Below are 20,445 nucleotides of genomic sequence, written 5' to 3'. Positions count from 1 at the left end.
GGAGGGTCAAAAGGGAGAGGGTATATGTATACCTGTGGCTGACTCATGTTGAGGTCTGGTGGAAAACATCTGTAAAGCAATTATCCTTCAGTTAAAAAAAAATTTAAAAATTGCTGATTTAATTGTAAATAAGTTGGAAGTAAGTTAGTTAATTAGCTAGATATTGTTGCTTATCAAATTGTCTGAAACTTGAGGCTTGCTTTCTTTATGTTAAAAGAAGAGAATATATCAATGTATGACAAAACCCACTGAAATGTTGTGAAGTAATTAGCCTCCAACTAATAAAAAAAAAAAAGAAGAGAATAGCAAATGTTTGTGAGGTAATAGAATTAAACTGTTTCCAAGTTGAGATTTTATCTTGTAATAACCAGACGAAAGAAAGAAACCTTACTAATACATGTCCATGTAGCACCTAAAAAGTTTGACACTTCAGGAAAGTGAACTATATTATTTTGAGTTTTTTCCAACCATGAGGGACTTTGTGGTACTTACTCTGTTTAAAAAGAAAGCCAGTCTTTAAGTAGATGAATTTGTATCTACAGTGTTCTTTTATTTTCTTAAACCCTCAGTTCACCCTTTATGTGTTTGTAAATTCCAAGAGTTTGAAAGGAGGATATAATTAATGCAGTATTCGCAGTTATTTTAGAAAAATTTCTTGATAACACTTCTGGAATTGGTGTAATTAACCTCCCTAACTGTAAACAAGATAATTAAGTTAGTAGAAAAGCAGGCAAAAATTTGTCATTTAAAAGAATTAAACTTTATTCACTGTGTTTAATATTGGAAGTTTGGATGAAAATCAGCATAAAAGTGTAGAATACCTTTATTTTATGTATGTTATTCATTAAGTTGATGGTTAGATCAGGTTGATAATATTGAACTGCACCTAATGCTAGGCTTAAGAAATTCTAATTTATGCTGTGCTGTTTATTAAGATTAGAAATTCTAATTTCAGCATCTGGCAGCAAATGTCTTTATCTCACACTAAGCTAGAAATGAAAGCCTACATTCAGAGTCACTGACATTGGCATAGGGCCACAGGTAGGTTTTTAGCTATTGTGAATTTATAATGATTTTTTTTCAGTTTTTACTGCTTCTGTGACAGCATTGAAGCAATTAAGTAGACAGAAAATGGGTAATAAGAATGGCTTAAAAATTTTCTGCTTAATACTTCATGAAGCATTTTAGTAAGAATCAAAACAAAATATGCCGTTTCTTTTTGTACTTACTAAAAATACTGTTAGACATAATACGCTACCATATACACTGCCATATGTGAAGTCGTTCGCCAGTGTGAGTTTGTTGTATAACTCAGGGGGCTCAGACCGGACTCTGTGCCAACCTAGAGGGCTGGGAGGCGGGAGAGAGGTTCAGAAGGGAGGGGCATACGTATACGTACGGCTGATTCATGTTGATGCACGGCGGAAGCCAACGCCGTGTTGTAAAGCAATTATCCTTCGAGTAAAAATAAATAAAATGTTAAAAAAATATTAGTGGAGAAGTGGCACAAAAGAAATAGAGGAATGCATTCCTGTAGAAAATATTAATTCTTTAATGCTGTAGTTGTTGTTTAGTTGCTAAGTTGTGTCTGAGTCTTTGTGACCCCATGGACTGTAGCCCTCCAGGCTCCTCTGCCCATGAGATTTTCCAGGCAAGAATACTGTAGTGGGTTGCCATTTCCTTCTCCAGGGAATCTTCCCCACCCAGGGATCACACCCAAGTGCATTGGTAGGCAGATTCTTGACCACTGAACCATGAGGGAAGCCCAGTGGTAAGAGTATAATCGACTATAATGCTGTAGTAGCAAGATTCTATTTATACATGTTATATGTTCTTAGTCAGACAGTTTTGATTCTGAAGTTTTGCTAGGTCTACCCTGTCACAAAGAGTCGGACATGACTGAGCGACTGAACTGAACTGAACTGAACCCTGTCGAAAGTCCATCCCTTTCCATGTTTACCAACTTGACCCTAACTCTAAAAAAGAATAGACTGATATTTAAAAATAAATGTCTTCTGAGATCCAAATGTGGATGTTGATCAAGAAATAATTTCCATGTCTTCATTTCAATAACTACAAATTTTCGTGTCTTTTATGATTTCCAGTTCCATACATGTTCTGTACCTGTTGGCCTGCATTAACTGTACTTCATTTTCTTGTTGTATCTCTTTGATTTCTGAGAACTTTTTGCATCTTTTCATATGGAAAAACTTATTATTCTTAAATCCATAAACATTTAGTGGTTTCAGATGCCAACATATCATAAAAAGTAGAGTTATAGATACATGAAAAATTTCCAATACATCCAAAACCAAGGTGAAACTAGGTTCTAGGACTTTTTAATCAGTAGAAATTGATAAGAGGCCAGACGCGAAATTCAGGCAAGGCTTTATTGGGACTTCTGTTGCAGCAGGAGGGAATGAAAACAAGTAAAATGTTCCCTTGCTTCTTCCCTGAGGGTCGAAGGATGGGAACTTGTCCTCTTTAGGGGTGGGTCCACAGGTCAGGCCGGGGGTGATGGGGGGCTCGCCCGTCCCGTTGGTGGTGCTGTGTAAGGTGGGTCCACAGGTCAGGCCGGGGGTGATGGGGGGCTCGCCCGTCCCGTTGGTGGCGCTGTGTAAGGTGGGCCCACAGGTCAGGCCGGGGGTGATGGGGGGCTCGCCCGTCCCGTTGGTGGCGCTGTGTAAGGTGGGCCCACAGGTCAGGCCGGGGGTGATGGGGGGCTCGCCCGTCCCGTTGGTGGCGCTGTGTAAGGTGGGCCCACAGGTCAGGCCGGGGGTGATGGGGGGCTCGCCCGTCCCGTTGGTGGCGCTGTGTAAGGTGGGCCCACAGGTCAGGCCGGGGGTGATGGGGGGCTCGCCCGTCCCGGTGGTGGCGCTGTGTAAGGTGGGCCCACAGGTCAGGCCGGGGGTGATGGGGGGCTCGCCCGTCCCGGTGGTGGCGCTGTGTAAGGTGGGCCCACAGGTCAGGCCGGGGGTGATGGGGGGCTCGCCCGTCCCGTTGGTGGCGCTGTGTAAGGTGGGCCCACAGGTCAGGCCGGGGGCGATGGGGGGCTCGCCCGTCCCGGTGGTGGCGCTGTGTAAGGTGGGCCCACAGGTCAGGCCGGGGGTGATGGGGGGCTCGCCCGTCCCGGTGGTGGCGCTGTGTACAGGCTTCGCTTGCAGTGCCCCGCTTGTGCTCCTGCCCCCTCAGAAGTGGGAGCTGGGTTTTTCATCCTTTTTGTATCTTCTTGTTCATAATTTGCCCCATCTGTGAATGCATGCAGTTATTTTTAAGGCCCTTTGGGTTTGTTTGTATTTTGTTGTGTGAGGAGACACTGGTCCAGTTGCAGGCCCTGCAGCAAAAGATCCCAGGTTCCAGCCTGTCTGAAAACCAGCTGTGGTTTGTATAGCAGCTGTCTTTAAAGTAATATGTTGGTTTTTAAAAACTGAGATATTATTGACATATATAACATTATATTTAGTTTCATATGTTCAATATAATCTTTATAGTAATCTTGACATTCTCTCTGCATGCATGGTGAATCAATTCAGTTGTGTCCGACTCTTTGTGACCCTGTGGAATGTAGCCCACCAGGCTCTTCTGTCCATGGGATTCTCCAGGCAAAAATCCTGGAGTGTGTTGCCTTTTCCTCCTCCAGGGTATCTTCCCGACCCAGGTTCCCAGATTGAACCTGCATCTCTTAGGCCTACCTACATTGGCCGGTGGGTTCTGTTTTTGTTTTAGTATTCTACATAAAAGATCATATGGTATTTCTCTTTCTCTGTCTGATTCATTTTACTTTGCACAATGCCCTCAAGGGTGCATCCATGTTGTTGCAAATAGATTTCCTTCCTTTTTTATGGTGAATATGTGTGTGTGTGTATACACATATACCACATTTTTTTATCCGTACATTCATCAATAGATACTTAAGTTGTTTCCATATCTTGGCTATTGAAAATAATGCTGCAGTGAGCTTGGGGTGCGTGTATCTTTTTGAGTTGATATTTTCGTTTTCTTCAGACATCAGATAAGTATCCAGAAGTGGAGTTGCTGTGTCATATGTTAGTTCTAGTTTTAATTTTTTGAGAAAACTCCATACTGTTTTCCACAGTAGCTGGACCAATTTTCATTTCCACCATTCACCAACACTTGTTATTTCTTGTCCTTTTGATAAAAAATGTTTGATAGTAGCATGGAGAGGTAGTCACCCTAATATGTTTATCACTGGACCATTTTTTGGCTTTCCCTTTTTTTCTTTCAATTATTTACTAACTACTATAAATGCTTAACTAATTTTTTTAAAGTAAATTTTTTTTTCATATTCTTGCCAGTTACTTTACTTTTATTCCTAGACTACATCCACAAGACCTCCGTCTTTTCCATTACATATCCCTATTTTTTTCTAGTTAATCCTCTGTATTTCAAGATGTTCAGTAATTTGTTAAATTAAAGATCAATTGATATAAAGAAAGACTGACATAGCCTGGTGAAAATGGCTTACCCAACAAGATCTATTTGTTTAAAATTATGAGAAAGCAATGTTTAAATGGTTACATGTTAAGGGAAACTCCTACTGACCTAAATTTTGAAGTGTTTTATGATGGAGAAAAGTGGCACTTTTTTAAAAAAATTGAACTATAGTTGATTTACAATTCTGTTCTGGTTTTAGGTATATACAAAGTGATTTGATTATATGTTTATATATAGTCATTTATTTATATTCTTTTCAGATTCTTTTCCATTATGGTTTATTACAAGGTACTGAATAGAGTTCCCTGTGCTATACGGTAGATCTTTGTCGTTTATCTGTTTTATGTATGGTGATGTGTATCTATTAACCCTATACTTCTCGTTTATCACCCTCTTTCCCTTTGGTAACCGTACGTTTGTTTTCCACATCTGTAAGTCTGTTTCTGTCTTGTAAATAAGTTCATTTGTATTATTTTTTAGATTTCACATATAAGTGATACAATATTAGTCTTTCTGACTTAATTTACTTAGTATGATCATCTCTAGCTCCTTCTGTGCTGCAAATGGCAATAAAAAATGGCATTCTTTAGTTTCAGTTTCTGTTAATATTGGCACAGAGATTAAAAGCCTGGTGTTTAATTCAAAATTCAGGCTTTCTGTTTTAGAATTTATGGAGCGTTATTTTCTGGCTGTCTTTGTTTTTTTGTTATTGTTCTTTGTTTTTTGGTTTTTGTTGCTGTTGTTACCATGGAAAAGAATTTTCTCTGCTGATTTTTGTGTGTGATTTTAAGAGAGATTTTCACATAATTTTTTCCCAATAGAAATTTATATTTAAAAGAGTTGTTTACAATTATTTCACTATAAGGACTTCTCTTTTTCTATCTGTCCTGAGTTCCTCCATGCTAATTTGGGGACAATTTTGTCTGCCACAGTGCATTTTATTAAGTAGAGGAGCACTTCTTTTCCTTTTTTAAAAAAAATCAATCAGACACATCTTAGTGCCCTTCAACCTAGCAAGTCACATGGTATTTCTAGCTGCCAGAACTGCTGACCAGAGGTCATTGCTTGGAAGTGAAGGAAAAGGAAATTGACCTTATTATTTCCTTTATCATAGACTAAAAATATACTGAAATAAATGCTAATAGTACCTGTAAAACATTCTTATAACACTAGAAATTATGTTACTGAGTTCTGGTCTTTATGTATATGTATATATCCTTAATATTTTAAAAATAAAAAGTTAAAAAAAAAGTTAACCTTGAAAAAAATGAGAACTGTCCTCGTAGAGTGGTGTTTTTGAAGTTGTGGTAACATACACGTAACATAAAATTGAGCATCTTAACCATTTTTAAGTGTATAGTTCAGTTCAATATTGTTATTCAACCAGTCTCCAGATCTCTTTTCATCTCGCAAACCTGAAGCTCACAAAAGTTAAATAAAATGTTGATCTTTGGGGAGTATTACATGTCTTACTCCACAAAACAACCAAAATGCTGTGTTTTAAATAAACAAATGCCATTTATTTTTCCAGTGTTAATAGTTCAGTCTGTAATCATAGCAGGGTTATAGGCATTTCTTATATAGTCTCTTTTGTTTGGATGTTAATATGTCTATAATTGTGAGAAAAATAGGTAAAAGTAGAAAAAAATTTTTTCTAAACTATTCCTAAATGTCCAATTTTTAGATAACCAAAAGTTGTGTATATTTGTACACATTTCTCTAATATGTTACAGTATAAGGTATACTTATTTGTCACCTGTTGCCAATAATACTTTTTGAGTAAGCCACCTCTGAGTTCACTGGCCTTAACAACAAGCATTTTTTATGATCACCATTCTTGAAGATCTGCTGGATTTGCCTGATACAGGCTGCACTCAGGTCCAGGCTGTAGGGTCAGTTCAGGCCTTCGCTGTCTGGGGCTCAGGATAAAGGGGCAGCATTCTACTCAGAATTGGCTAGTTGATCACAGGGAGCTCAAATAGAATTGTCCAAGCATATTTTAGATCTCTGTTAGTTTTATATATTTGCCAACCTTCTGTTGTCCCAAGTAAGTCACGTGGCCAAATTCAATATCAGCAGGTGGGGAAGTGCTTTCCATCTACCATGAGACCATAGGAGAATGTGGGTATATTTCTGTTACAGCAAAGAGAGACTTTTAGAAAGCAAGAAGAGTTACTTTCTAAACTTAAAAGGAAGATTTCTTTAGCACCTATCTTTTCCTAATAAATTCCTCACTCCTTTTAAAATAAAATCTGTTGTATATAAGAATGGACATCCAAAAAAACTTGCAAGTGGTATAAATCAAAATTATTTTCACTCTGCTAGCTTTTAATACAGATACTCCAGTTAGGTGATTTTCTTCGTACTTTAAAATAGCCTATTAGTTACTGTAAAGATCAATACTTTTTAAAAATTAGGTTCATATTTTTAATTGATGATTCTTGAAGTGGATCTGTCAGAGGATTAAGAGTTACTAAACAAGTCACTCATTTAAAGAGTAGTATGTCTTGCTTTCCAATTTGATAGAATACTAAGATATTTATAAAAACATAAATTGTTTTTATCTCACAGAGATTATGTGATAAATATCTTTTGCTTTTGTTTGAAAACCTAGGTAGAGTTGGACTGAAACTACAACTTACATTATCCAGCATTTCATTAGTGCTTCTAAGCAGGACAGTTCAGTTCAGTTGCTCAGTCGTGTCCCACTCTTTGTGATTCCATGGACTGCAGCATGCCAGGCTTCCCTGTCCATCACCAACTCCCAGAGCTTGCTCAAACTCTGTCCATCGAGTCACTGATGCCATTCAACCATCTTATGCTCTGGCATCCCCTTCTCCTCCTGCCCTCAGTCTATCCCAGCATCAGGGTCTTTTCCAGTGAATCAGTTCTTTGCATCAGGTGGCCAAAGTCAGCTTCAGCATCAGCCCTTCCATTGAATATTCAGGACTAATTTCCCTTAGGATTGACTGGTTTAATCTCCTTGTAGTTCAAGGGACTCTCTTTTCAGCACCATAGTTCAAAAGTATCAGCTCTTCGGGGCTCAGCTATTCTTATAGTCCAAGCAGAACATGTTGGTGCCTTTCAGACAAGTTTGCAGACAAAAAGTATGTTCAGGGGAAAGAGAGGAACGTAAAAGAGAAGGAAAGATAAAAAGATGAATTGTAAAAAGGAAAAGTCGAGGACATAAGAAAGAGAAGTGTCTGTGTTGGAGGATAGGACAGTACCAGCCACAGTTTTTCTAAACTCCCCCGTGGCTTCATCAGTGCCCTAGGTATTGTGTCACTTTACCACCCTTCTCTCACTATCTGAGGAGTGGGGTTTGTAGGAACCGAGCAAATATCTATGAACAGTGTGAGTGGGAGTAGTCAATGATGGATGAACTGATGATCTTTTCATGGAAGACCAGACGTGCTGTTTCAAAGGTCCCTTTTAAAGAATTGTCAGATATAACATGGTAGGTGCTTTGAGGGATGAGGAAATAGTTTGGGAACTATGAAATAGGTATAGTAAGGTTTTAGATAGGTATTAAGGATGGTTTTCTGAATCGCGCTAATTAACCTATAGACTGTCCAATAAGACATATTTCCCTCTATCCTATCTTTCAATTGCCCAGCTTTTGTTTTTTCTCTGTTCTGCCCCAGTTCATCTTTTATTAACTCTGGCCTTTTTGGTTGCTGCTTCTGCCTCTGCTGCCAAAACAGTAGAAACCATGAGAGTTTTTCATTTGTGTGCTTGGTTTAATATTCTTCTCTTGTCAATAAAATTGGATAGTGCTAAATATTAAGTGGAAAACCAAATGTATATATCTGTGTAATGTTTCTATGATGCTCGATAGGGATTAGCTACAATGGTCTTTTAATTATTCTTATCATAACTCCTAGGCTCATTGCAAGGAAAAATAACCTGTTATGTAGAAGAGCAACCCTGAATGAATTTCATCTGCACATATAGCACAGTTAAATCATGAGAACGTACTATTGAATAACAGATTCAAGGCACAAAAATTTTATTTATATGGAATAGAGAAATGGTCAAAACTAAGCAGGTAGAAAATATACGACTGTTATGAAAGCAAGGAAATCATTACCACAAAAGTTAGGATGATGGCTTTTTCTGGGAAAAAGAAAGGCTACTATGCCCCAAGAGCAGGTAAGGGTTTTGGGGGAACCTGGAAGCTCTATTTCTTGACCTAGGTGGTAACTACATGAGTATTTACTTCATAATAATTCACCAAACACTACATTTGTATTATGAACAGTTTTGTGTATGTGGGTTATGTTTTGTAATAAAAATGGTTTAAAAGAAGGAAGCCAATTATGGGGAAAACTAGGAAACAGAAATTTAATAGGAAAAAAGATAGCTTTTCTTAATATATCTCTTTTTACTTTCCATATAAGAATGGGCACAAGTTATGATCATAATGAAAAGAACATCAGTCAAGAGGGGCAGGAGTTATTTGTACAGTGCAATTTATATTTTGTTGTCTAGTTGGCAAATGACTTGAGGATACAACTTCCACTTTTATAGTCAGGTTATTTCATGGTCATTTTCTGAAGGATCTTTAGTATGAATTCTGGATTTCGAAGTATCATTTATATGCCAGTTAGAAAGATTGACTAGCGATCTCTTGAGTGATTTGACTTTTTGGTTTGATTCTGTATTGTGAGAATTTTAATTTGCTTTTGGTTTGTTTTACATAATGAATATTGCAATGATTAGATTTCTATTTTAATTTAGGCTCAAATTATCTTTTCTCACTCAATTAGGCTATTGATTTCTAAGAAATAGAAATAATTATTTTTAAAAGCTTTTGTGTGCAGTTATGATACTTTTGTTTTGTCATATCTACATGTAAAGCTGAAAAATAAAATCTGAACAAAATAGAGACAATTACATCCTGGTAGAATTATACCAAAAATATTTTGAGAACATGTCTAATGATTTTTCTTTATACTTTTATGAAATTTTTTTAAAGATTAATCTATATCTCCTGTTTACTTATATTTACTAAGAATTTTAACCTATTTATTTAAATGTTGATTTTACACTTATTTAATGACTTTATTCCAGTGAAATATAATTAACTTTGTTATTTTTAATTTATTCCTTGATAAGAGAAGCAAAATCTTGCAATTCAGTCTTTTCAATCACAAAGCAACTATTTTAAAGATATTAAAATTATTATAAAGACTTACATATAAGTTAAGTTTGATAGACATTGAATACCTTTCCTTTGTTTTCTTTTAAAAAGTTTTTATAGGGAAGAGGGTTAGTGCAGTTTGTTTCTCTTTCTGTCTGTATTTAGTTTTCTGCTGTTCCTTTTATAATTCAGTCATAGAATGCCTAAACTCAGCAGAATATGAAATGTTTTGTTTACTGTTGTGATTTGTTGTATTTGTTTCTTATAGGCTAGTTCTGTTTACAGTGATTAACAAGGCAAATTAAATTTAAAATGATCTTAAATATTCAATATTAAATACCGTCTTGGGAAAAATAAGAAATCTGCCTCCACTCAATTTGTTTTTGGGACATTAAACATAAACATTAATCTGATTATGATTATGGTATAGTTGCCATTTGAAACATAATAATTAAGTCAACGTTGTTTATTCCTTGTAAAAATATTTGTTCAAAACACTGAGCTGCATGATATATCATTGTTACTGGAACAGTATTTAGCAATCTGAATTATTTTGCTAAGGAATTCATTTAACTCTGATCACATTAATTGTTTTGATTTTAAATGTTTTTCTCTGCTTTTATGAGAAGCACATGCTTAAATTCTTTTTTAAACTTAATCCCTAATTTGCCTTTCCGCACTGAAGTTGTAAAAGATTAAGGAGCCAACATAACCAGTTTGTGTTATGTTTAAGATTTCCTTTGTTGCTTACTGCACATGCAACAATGTTGTTCTTTCTTTGACCCAGACCCAGACAAAGGCTAAGTGTAGCAAGGAAGCAGACAGCACGCCTCCAGTAGTGGCCCCTGCCTGGCTCCAGGATTTGTAAACAGAAACATCCCAGGCTCCAATGAGGCAGACAGCAGTTCCCTGTCTGTTCTGCATTCAGGAAGCGCTTGCTTTTATAAGCCCAGACACTGCACACAAAGCATACATAGCAGTGTTTACATTTGGCTGAGTATTTAACTGAAAAAGCTAATAGGGAAGAAGAAGAGGGTGTATTAGAACTAGCGGGACACAACAATTTCAGGGATAACTTATATATAGCATATATGTTTCTTTTAAAAATATTTTATAAAAAGAAAAAAACAAAGTTTGTAGTTTTTTTGGTAAATGCTTCTTTTATTACACACATGTGTGAATACACGTCTTGAAATATTTTTCCTGGAAGTTTTTCAAGGATTTCATATTTTTAGATCATGTGACATATCCTGAAAGCTTGTAATTTAAAATATTTAAGCATTAGCATGATTTTAACTTGTTTTAAAATCTATTTTAGCACCCTTTTCCCTTACTATTATGTGGATTATAATCTCTATTTTAGATTTTGCATTATTTTATGAAAAGTTTTGTTTAACTTTTTTGTGTGAATTTGAGAATAAAAGCAAAGAGAATGCTGAACCTTCAGGAAAAAAAAACTAGAAGAGTTAAACAGAATTTTGGAGTTAGAAAGACCTTGGAAGTCACCTGTATAAATACCTTTTAAAAATGGTTTTATTTTAATAGCAAACTTATAGGAACAGCACAGAAGACAGACAACAGTAAAAATCTGTTATTGCATGTATTACAACTCTGAAAAGTATAGTAAATGGATGGAATCTACTGTATGATAAAAATGTTGCAAACACCATTCAGTTGCTGTCAATAAGAAGTTTGCTTATTTTTTAAAAAGAACATCCAAGTGGTGGCATTGTCCAGAAACATTTAACAGGTTTATTTATAACTGTTATGACGTTGAATTGCTGAAACTTGTTCACTGAGACATTTTGACTTGCATTTGTGCTTTTGTGTGTCCACATTTATATTAAAAATTGACATACAAGTTTAAAAGGAAAAAACTGCCAATATGTGATTTCTGTCCTCTAGTTTTCCACTCAGAATCCTATCTTTTGACTCCACAGGGGGAAATGTCTAATATTCAGAATTAAGAATAACAGGAAGGAGAGGAAAAAAATTTTTTTTTTTTTTTTTTTTTTGAGAATGAAATGTTTTCCATCAGAGTGGGTTCTTAAGCTCATTTTTCGCACATGTAGCATACTGGTTGAATGTCTTTTGGCATAATTGTTACACATTTGGCATGGGTAACACACAGGCTTGTGTCTTCAGTAAAGGCCAAACACACAGGCTTCATTTGCTTCCTGCACTGTGAAAGTGCAGATTTGTTTTGACTTCCTGGGTAATTTCTCACACCAGATATTGAAAGGAAAGTTTGGAAATCAAATTTCGGTGTACTGCTAATAATGTATAATTTTATGGACTGCTGCAGTACCGAGTCTCTATCAATTAATTCTCTTTACTATTAGCCTCCACAATAGATGCTACAAAATTTTTCTATTAAATTTTTTCTATTTTAAGAAAAGTCCCGTAGACTTTTTTAAAAGTGTGTTTTCTTAAAGTTTATATTCATTTGTAACAAATTAAGCTGTCTGTTTTTAAAACCTTAAGGCAAGCATATTGACAACATAAAGAAGAGATTGCAAAAGATGAGATGGAAAAATTGGAAATCAGATGCAGTAATCCAGGAAAACTCAAAAGTGTGAGAATCCTTAATAGTCCTTGAGAATATCACCATAGACTAGTTGATATCTAAAATTACGGCCCAGTCATGTAGAAATTTGAATTTGCTCCAGTGTGTTTAGTTTGAGAAGGCATAAAAAATACACACTTTACTTTTAAGAGCATTTTATACAAAATGCTTTAAGTTAAAAAAACATATTTAATTGTAGATACTCACTGTCTTTTTTTAAAAATTGTATTTATTTTTAATTGATTGATGATTGCTTTACAGTATTGGTTTGATTGCTGTCATACATCAACATGAATTAGCCATATGTGTACATGTTCCCCTCCCTCTTGAATTTCCCTCCCACGTCCCACCCTTTCCCACCCCTCTAGGTTGTTTCTGAATTCCTTAAGTCATACATTAAATTTCCATTGTCTTATCTGTTTTACATAGGTTAGTATATATGCTTCCATGCTACTCATTGTCTTTTACCAAGATTTTTTGCTCTTCTCTACTAATCGTTTTTCCATGGTGCTACTGGGCAAGGTAAATTGCCCCCCCCCCTTTTTTGGAATGGGTAGAAATAAGGAGCTTAGTTTTGAATATGTTGTTTGGATATCTCTAAAATATTCAATTGGGAATATAAAGTGTATTTGTTAAAGGAACTGTATGTACATCAATTGATTGTTGTTGTTATTTAGTCGCTAAGTCATGTCTGACTCTTTGAGACCCCATGGGCTGCAGCACGCCAGACTTCCCTGTCATTCACTATCTCCTGGAATTTGCTTAAACTCATGTCCATTGAGTAGGAGATGCCATACAACCATCTCATCCTCTGTTGCCACCTTCTCCTCCTGCCAACAATCTTTCCAATCATCAAGGTCTTTTCAAATGAATCAGCTCTTCGCGTCAGGTGGCTAAAGTATTGGAGCTTCAGCTTCAGCATCAGTCCGTCCAATGAATATTCAGGATTGATTTCCTTTAGGATTGAATGGTGTGATCTTGCTGTCCAAGATCAAGAGTCTTCTCCAGCCCCATAGTTCAAAAACATCAGTTCTTCGGCACTCTGACTCCTTTATGGTCCAACTCTTATATCTGTACGTGACTACAAAGTAATGTCTCTGCATTTTAATACACTACCTGGGTTTGTTATAGCATTTCTTTCACGGAGCAAGCGTCTTTTAATTTCATGGCTACAGTCACCATCAGCACTGATTTTGGAGCCCATGAAAATAAGTCTGTCACTGTTTCCATTTTTTCCCCATCTATTTGCCTTGAAGAGGTAGGACCAGATGCCATGATCTTTGTTTTTTGAATGTTGAGATTTAAGCCAACTTTTTCAGTCTCTTCTTTCACCTTCATCAAGAGGCTCATTAGTTCTTCTTTGCTTTCTGCCATTAATTGAAGTTGCTCAGTCGTGTCTGACTCTTTATGACCCCCTGGACTGCAGCCTACCAGGCTTCTCCAGGCAAGAATACTAGAGTGGGTTGCCATTTCCTTTTCCAGGAGATCTTCCCAACCCAGGGATTGAACCTGGGTCTCCCGCATTGTAGGCAGACGCTTTACCCTTTGAGCCACCAGAGAAGTCCATTCTGCCATTAGGGTGGTATCATATACATATCTGAAGTTATTCATATTTTTCCCAGTAATCTTGATTCCAGCTTGTGATTTATTTAGCTTAACATTTCACATGATGTACTCTGCATATAAGTTAAATAAGCAGGGTGGCAATATACAGCCTTGACGTACTCCTTTCCCAATTTTGAATTAGTCCATTGTTCCATGTCTGGTTCTAATTTTTTTTTTTTTTCTTTTTAACCTGCATATAAGTTTTTCAGGAGGCAGGCCAGGTGGTCTAGTATTCCCATCTCTTTAAAAAGTTTCCACAGTGTGTTGTGATCCACATGAATTGTTTAAAAAGTGAAAGTCAATCAGACATGTCCAACTCTTTGCGACCCCATGACTATACAGTCCATGGAATTCTACAGGCCAGAATACTGGAGTGGGTAGGCTTTCTCTTCTCCAGGAGATCTTCCCAACCCAGGGATCGAACCTAGGTCTCCTGCATTGCAGGTAGATTCTTTACCCTCAGAGCCACAAGGGAAGCCCAAGAAAACTGGAGTGGGTAGCCTATCCCTTCTCCAGTGGAATGCAGTTATTTAATCCATATATTCTAGAAATCAGCAGTTTGAATAGATATACAACTGTAAGGAACATTTTTTTGATTACGACTACATTTGTTCCTTATAGAATCTGTTCTTTTTTTATTTCTGCAGTATTCTTGTTGGCTTCATAATCAATGCCAAGCTTCTCCTCATAAACACCATTCCAAAACTTCTGATTTCATATCAGTCTGATCTATCTAGCAATGATTTTTCAACAGCTTACAGCTATGCTGTTAAGTCGCTTCAGTCATGTCCGACTCTGTGCGACCCCATAGACGGCAGCCCACCAGGCTCCCCCATCCCTGGGATTCTCCAGGCAAGAGTACTGGAGTGGGTTGCCATTTCCTTCTCCAATGCGTGAAAGTGAAGTCGCTCAGTTGTGTCCAACTCTTAGCGACCCCGTGGACTGCAGCCTACCAGGCTCCTCCGTCCATGGGATTCTCCAGGCAAGAGTACTGGAGTGGGTTGCCATTTCCTTCTCCATACAGCTATGCAGAACAGTTTAATTATATTCATACTTAGCATCTTTTAAATGGTTTCTTCTCTCTCTCCCCTTCTATAGATCATTCTAAATAAATGATTTGATTATCCTATGTTGATGATTCTTCTAAGATGTAGATAGCCTAGTCTATTTGATTTATTATGTGCCTATTTTAGTAATATTACAGTGTTTTTATAATCTTACAATGTCTTGTAGTGTTTTTAAGACATTATTAACTCATGTATGTGTTTGAATTACACAAGAAAATAAATACCAATTTAAATAATTAGCCTTTCTAATTTGGAAACAGGAAACCTTTGTTTCCTATTAGATTTGTGAATTTTATTAATCCAGTTAGAGAACAGCTTCATTCTATCAAAAATAAATTTTGTCTGTCATGTTTACTACTGATAATTTGTCTCTGTACATCCACACTGAATTGAATCTCGGAGACAGAGTTTGTGTGAAATGGAAGAGAACAGCTTTATTGCTTTGCCAGGCAAAGGGGGCCATAGCCAGCTAATGCCCTCAAAACTGTGTCCTACCCTGGCAGAGGTGGTTTGTGAGGAGTCTCACAGTCAAGGAGTAGGGTTGCTGATAAGGACCTGGGTTCCTGCAAGGCCTGCATTCCTTCAATTTAGGATTCATCTGGTGGTCTCCTGATGGGATTCAGGGATTCTGTGGTAACTGTGACCTTCTCTCTGGAATGGAGAATGCTTCATCAGCTAGTTAACATGTTCCATTTGGTGGAGTTACTGTAGAAGAACTCAAGGATATTGATATGTATATTCCCTGAGGAGGAACCAGGACCCTGCTCCAAAAATGCACTATTGTTTCTTGACTGCTTCTCCATTTCTTGGCAGCCTCTCATTTTCTTGATTAGCAACTGTTTGAATCTATCCTTTGAAACTCAGGGGAAGTCTTAAAGGCTGAATGAAACCTATTTCCTTCAAAAAAGAAGCAGGGGACACTGGGTTTTGTGCCCAGAAACCCCACAGGGTCCTTCTTGGTTTCATATTGGAGCTACAATTCCGGGCAGGTACTTCTTTTTAAATGTTACTTGAAATTGGATTTAATTTTGTATGTCCTTTTATTATTTCATTATAAATTGTAGTGATTTCCTAAGTTTTTACCTTGAGAAACTACAAGTAGAGGAGCAAATTAAATCCAAAGTAAGTGAAGAAAAAGAGTAAAAGTTAGATGAGGGATCAGTTGAGTTGAAAACAGGAAATTAATAGAGAAAAAGCAACAAAACCAAAAGCTGTTTCTTTAAAAAGATCAATAAAGTTGATAAACTTCTAGCAAGGCTTCCAAGATAAAATTTAAAAAATAAATATCTAATAATCAGAAGTGAAAGAAATGTCATACCTACAGATCCCATGGATAGTAAAGGAAGATTATGAACAACTTTTTGTTAACAAATTCAATAGCTTCAATGTACTGGACCAGTTCCTTGAAAGATACAATCTACCACAACTCACATGGGGAGAAATATATAATCTGAATAAGTATTTATCTATTAAATAAATTCAGTAAATAATCAGTACTTCCTTAAACCAAAAGTACCAAGCTGAGATGGTTTCACTGTTGAATTCTAGCAACTGTTTAAAGAAGAGATGCCAGTTATCTACAACTTCTAGGAAACAGAAGCACAACTACCAGGCGTGTCAGTATTTCAGTGTTCTGGGTCTGTATAAAATAATTCGTATGATTAAATATATGTGCAATTTTCAATTATGACAAATTTGTTATTTTCTTTATTTTCCTTTGATGCTAAAACATTGCTGATTTGACTGTATATTGATATAGCCTGTCTGTAAGTAGTTAGCAAAATACCAGAAAGAAAGGATGACTGCATTTAAAAATTTTACTTTCTTTTAGGTCCACCTCATTCATTTAACCGAGATGAGACAATAATCATTGCACTGGCATCCGTCTCTGTGTTAGCTGTTTTGATAGTTGCCTTATGCTTTGGATATAGGATGCTAACAGGTAAAAATGCAGGTTTTTGTTTTGTTTATTATTTATTTTGTAATGTTTATTAAACATTGTGTTTAATCAGAATTGATTTTCTTTAAAAAACAATTTTTCATTGTAAAAAGCATCTGTTTGCTGCAGTAGCCCTGGAGCCATCCTTGTGTCTTAGACTTTTTCCCCTAGTTTTTATGAAAGGTTTCAAACGTATACAGAATACTCATCACCCAGCTTCAATGATTGTCACATCTGTAATATCATCTATAGGCCCACTCACCCTACCCTTCCATGCTGTTGGATTCTTTTGAAATAAATTGAAAGTATCCCTTATCTGTAAATATTTTAGTATTATGTCTGGAGTATAACCATTTTCATATCTAAAAATAACAATAATTAAAAATAACTCCTAATCATCAGCTCTCTAGTTGGTTCTAATAAAATTTTGATAAGCTTTCTAGGAAATAAGCACCCCTTCATTGATTTGAATAATTTGAATAAAGTCTTCCTTGTTATTTCTGTCCATTTCTTAGGGTTTTACACTAGGTGTACTGGAACCATCTCCCAGAGTTCAGCTTTCATGTTGTTCATTATTTATCTTCATTATAGATAATTCTTAGTTTAGTAAATAGTTTTAGTCCCATTGACGTTAGGTATAAGTTATGCTGTCTGTCCTTCTGCAGATCTTCTTTTTAACAGTAATATATAAAAATATATAATAAATATTTTCACTTTTAAGAGAACCACTCATTAGCAAGTTCTTTTTCTAATTTCTGTAGGAGACCGCAAACAAGGTCTTCACAGTATGAATATGATGGAGGCAGCAGCATCAGAGCCCTCTCTTGACCTAGATAATCTGAAACTGTTGGAGGTAAGATTACTTTCAGATTATGGACTGTTTTTTTTTTTTTTCCTGTCCACATAGTACATCTGAGACAGTGATTAATTCATTTATTCAATGACCATTTGTTAAAAATTTTGTGTCAAGACATCTTCAAGGCACTGAGAATGTTGGTGACCAATACAGATACTTGAGGCTTATATTCTAGTGAGAAGGAGTCTACAAGAGGGTAGATAAACGAAGGTACAGTTGACCCTTGTACAACATGGGTGTGAACTGTATGGGTCCACTCATACACAGATATTTTTTCAGTAGTAGATATTACTACACCATCCATATTTGATTAAATCTGTGGATGTAGAACCATGGACCAGAAGAACCATGTGTGTATGAAGGGTCACCTATAAGCTATATGTGAATTTTTGGACTGTGTGGAGATTAGGTGTCCCTATCCCCACATTGTGGAAAGGTCACTCTATATTTCAAGTAGTAGTAAGTGCTATGGAGAAAAAAATGCAAATGAGATGAGAAAGTTACAGAAAGGGGTTAGTAAGGAAAGTATATTAAGAAAGGAGATAATCTTTAAGTAGAGACTTGAACAGAGTATGGGAATAAAGACATATCAAATTCTCAGAGAAAATGTACAGGCAAGGATTCCATAGTAGATGCCAAATAAACATTACTTGTTTGTATATATATTATGTATTGTATAAGTACATACAAATATTATGTTTTGCCTAAAATTAAATTTTCATTTGGTAATATCTCAGAACCTGTGTTAAAAGTCTCACCATGATGAATGTTTTTATGCCATTTATTAGGATAACTGAACTATAATGTCTAAACCAGAGACTGTTAAATGATAGATCTGGTATATAAAACATTTTAAGAACTTTATTTTTGGGAGGAAAATATAATAAAAGTGAAAAGCAAAAATCAAAAAAGGTATTTCAGTGCATAAAGAATTGATAAAGAGCTGGTAGAAATCAACATGAAATAAACAATCCAATAAAAATAGACAAAAGAGATGAATTGTCAATTCACAAAAGTAAGTATGCCTAGTAGTAGTAGTAGTAGTAGTAGTAGTAGTGGTGGTCGTCGCTCAGTTGTGTCCGACTCTTTGCGACCCCATGGACTGTAACCTGCCAGGCTCCTCTGTCCATCGAATTCTCCAGGCAAGAATACTGGAGTGGATTGCCATTCCCTTCTCCAGAGGATCTTCCTGATCCAGTAATCGAACTTGGGTCTCCTGCATTCTTTACCATCTGGCTTCCCTGGTGGCTCAGACGGTAAAGCGTCTGCCTACAAGGTGGGAGACCTGGATTCTATCCCTGGGTTGGGAAGATCCCCTGGAGAAGGAAATGGCAACCCAGTCCAGTATTCTTGCCTGGAAAATACCATGGACAGGGGCGCCTGGTAGGCTACAGTCCATGGGGTTGCAAAGAGTCAGACACGACTGAGTGACTTCACTTTCTTTACCATCTGAGCTACAGGGAAGTATACCTAGTAAATGTATAATAAGATGTCCAGTTTACTAAACTGGAAAAAATATGAATTAAAACCATTAGGATATTGTTCTGGATTGAGTGAAAGAAACACTCCAAACATTGCTGATTTAACTTTGCTTTGATACAGCCTTTCTAAAGGGCAATCTTATCTGTGTGTAAAAATTTAAATTAGGAATGGTCAATGAAATATAACAAATATCATAAAATAAATGGTGGTAAATTCCTAAGCTTTTTTCAGTAAAAAGGCAGAGAAGTTCCAGAAGCCAGAAATTAAGAGAACAGTTAAAAATTGCTGGGGGTTTTGTTTGAGTAATTTTTATTGTACTAGAATTTTTTATTGTATTGTATTTTTTATTGTACTAGAATCCATGAATGTTGTGTTGTGGAAACACTGTATTCTGTTCAGTTCTTATAAAGTGTGTTCATTTCATTGTTGGTTTTGGTAAGCAGTTATCTTCGTTAGGCATATTACAAGCTTTTCTCTTGTTATTGATCCTTTACCTGGAGTCTGTCCTATGCATTAGTTGAATTTCCCACTCTCTGACTCTCCTTTTTGGGATTCTGCGTTCATTCTCCATCAGCAGTGGTTGCCGTAAATTCTGTTCTCTGGTTTCTGAAGCTGGAAAGACTTTCTATTGTAATTTTTTATATAATACACAGTGCAGATTTCAGCCTGCTCACAGACTGAATGCTATAAAATAAGTATCTCACCCTATGCCATTTCTTTCTTCTAAATGTTGAGTCCCCTCAGGATCTACCTACTTTTGTTCATTCCCCTGCATTTTTAGATTTCTTTTAAAAAATTTTGTTCAGAGTTTACAATTGTCATTTGTGGAAGGGCTGGGTATGGTACTTGTTTCTGGGCTGTGTAGGATGCCTAATTTGTTAGTTAATTGATAATGGAGTAATTCAGACTAAGCATTAGAGACCTGTTGGATACATACAAATTTATTTAGTAAATCTTATTTAGTAAATTTGATTGTTCAGTTGTGAAGAAATAACATCTTGTTTTTTTTCAAAACAAACTTACAGCTGATTGGCCGGGGTCGATATGGAGCTGTATATAAAGGTTCCTTAGATGAACGTCCAGTTGCTGTAAAAGTGTTTTCCTTTGCAAACCGTCAGAACTTTATCAATGAGAAGAACATTTACAGAGTGCCTTTGATGGAACATGACAACATTGCTCGCTTTATAGTTGGAGATGAGAGAGTCACTGCAGATGGACGCATGGAGTATTTGCTTGTGATGGAGTATTATCCCAATGTAAGTTCTTCTTAAAAAGTTTACTGACTTTTATGTTAATCGGATTTGTAAGAGGATCCCCGTTACATAGAGAGTT

General features: G+C 36.3%; 2 protein-coding genes across 4 annotated transcripts in view; both read left to right on the top strand.

The window, feature by feature from the left end:
• Window positions 1-20,445, top strand: part of BMPR2 (bone morphogenetic protein receptor type 2) — a 146,306-nt gene that overhangs the window by 92,758 nt on the left and 33,103 nt on the right. The window contains exons 4-6 of the mRNA XM_043910371.1: window positions 16,668-16,778; window positions 17,537-17,628; window positions 20,139-20,369. Coding sequence (XP_043766306.1) covers window positions 16,668-16,778; window positions 17,537-17,628; window positions 20,139-20,369 — 434 coding nt within the window. The remainder of the gene's footprint in view (window positions 1-16,667; window positions 16,779-17,536; window positions 17,629-20,138; window positions 20,370-20,445) is intronic.
• Window positions 1,657-7,240, top strand: LOC122698791 (bile salt-activated lipase-like). Of its 3 annotated transcripts, none has more exons than XM_043910375.1 (3): window positions 1,657-2,490; window positions 2,623-3,030; window positions 3,097-7,240. In XM_043910375.1, exons 2-3 carry the CDS (start codon window positions 2,650-2,652, stop codon window positions 3,253-3,255), a joined length of 540 nt encoding a protein of 179 aa, XP_043766310.1. In that variant the 5' UTR covers window positions 1,657-2,490; window positions 2,623-2,649; the 3' UTR covers window positions 3,256-7,240. The 3 variants fall into 3 exon arrangements, with proteins under 3 accessions (XP_043766310.1, XP_043766309.1, XP_043766308.1); XM_043910374.1 differs by having other exon boundaries at window positions 2,557-3,030; XM_043910373.1 differs by having other exon boundaries at window positions 1,657-3,030.

The sequence above is a fragment of the Cervus elaphus genome, chromosome 8 (assembly GCF_910594005.1).
Source record: "Cervus elaphus chromosome 8, mCerEla1.1, whole genome shotgun sequence".
NCBI lineage: Eukaryota > Metazoa > Chordata > Mammalia > Artiodactyla > Cervidae > Cervus > Cervus elaphus.
Note: the sequence above shows the minus strand (reverse complement) of the source record. Positions and strands in the feature narration are given on the sequence as shown.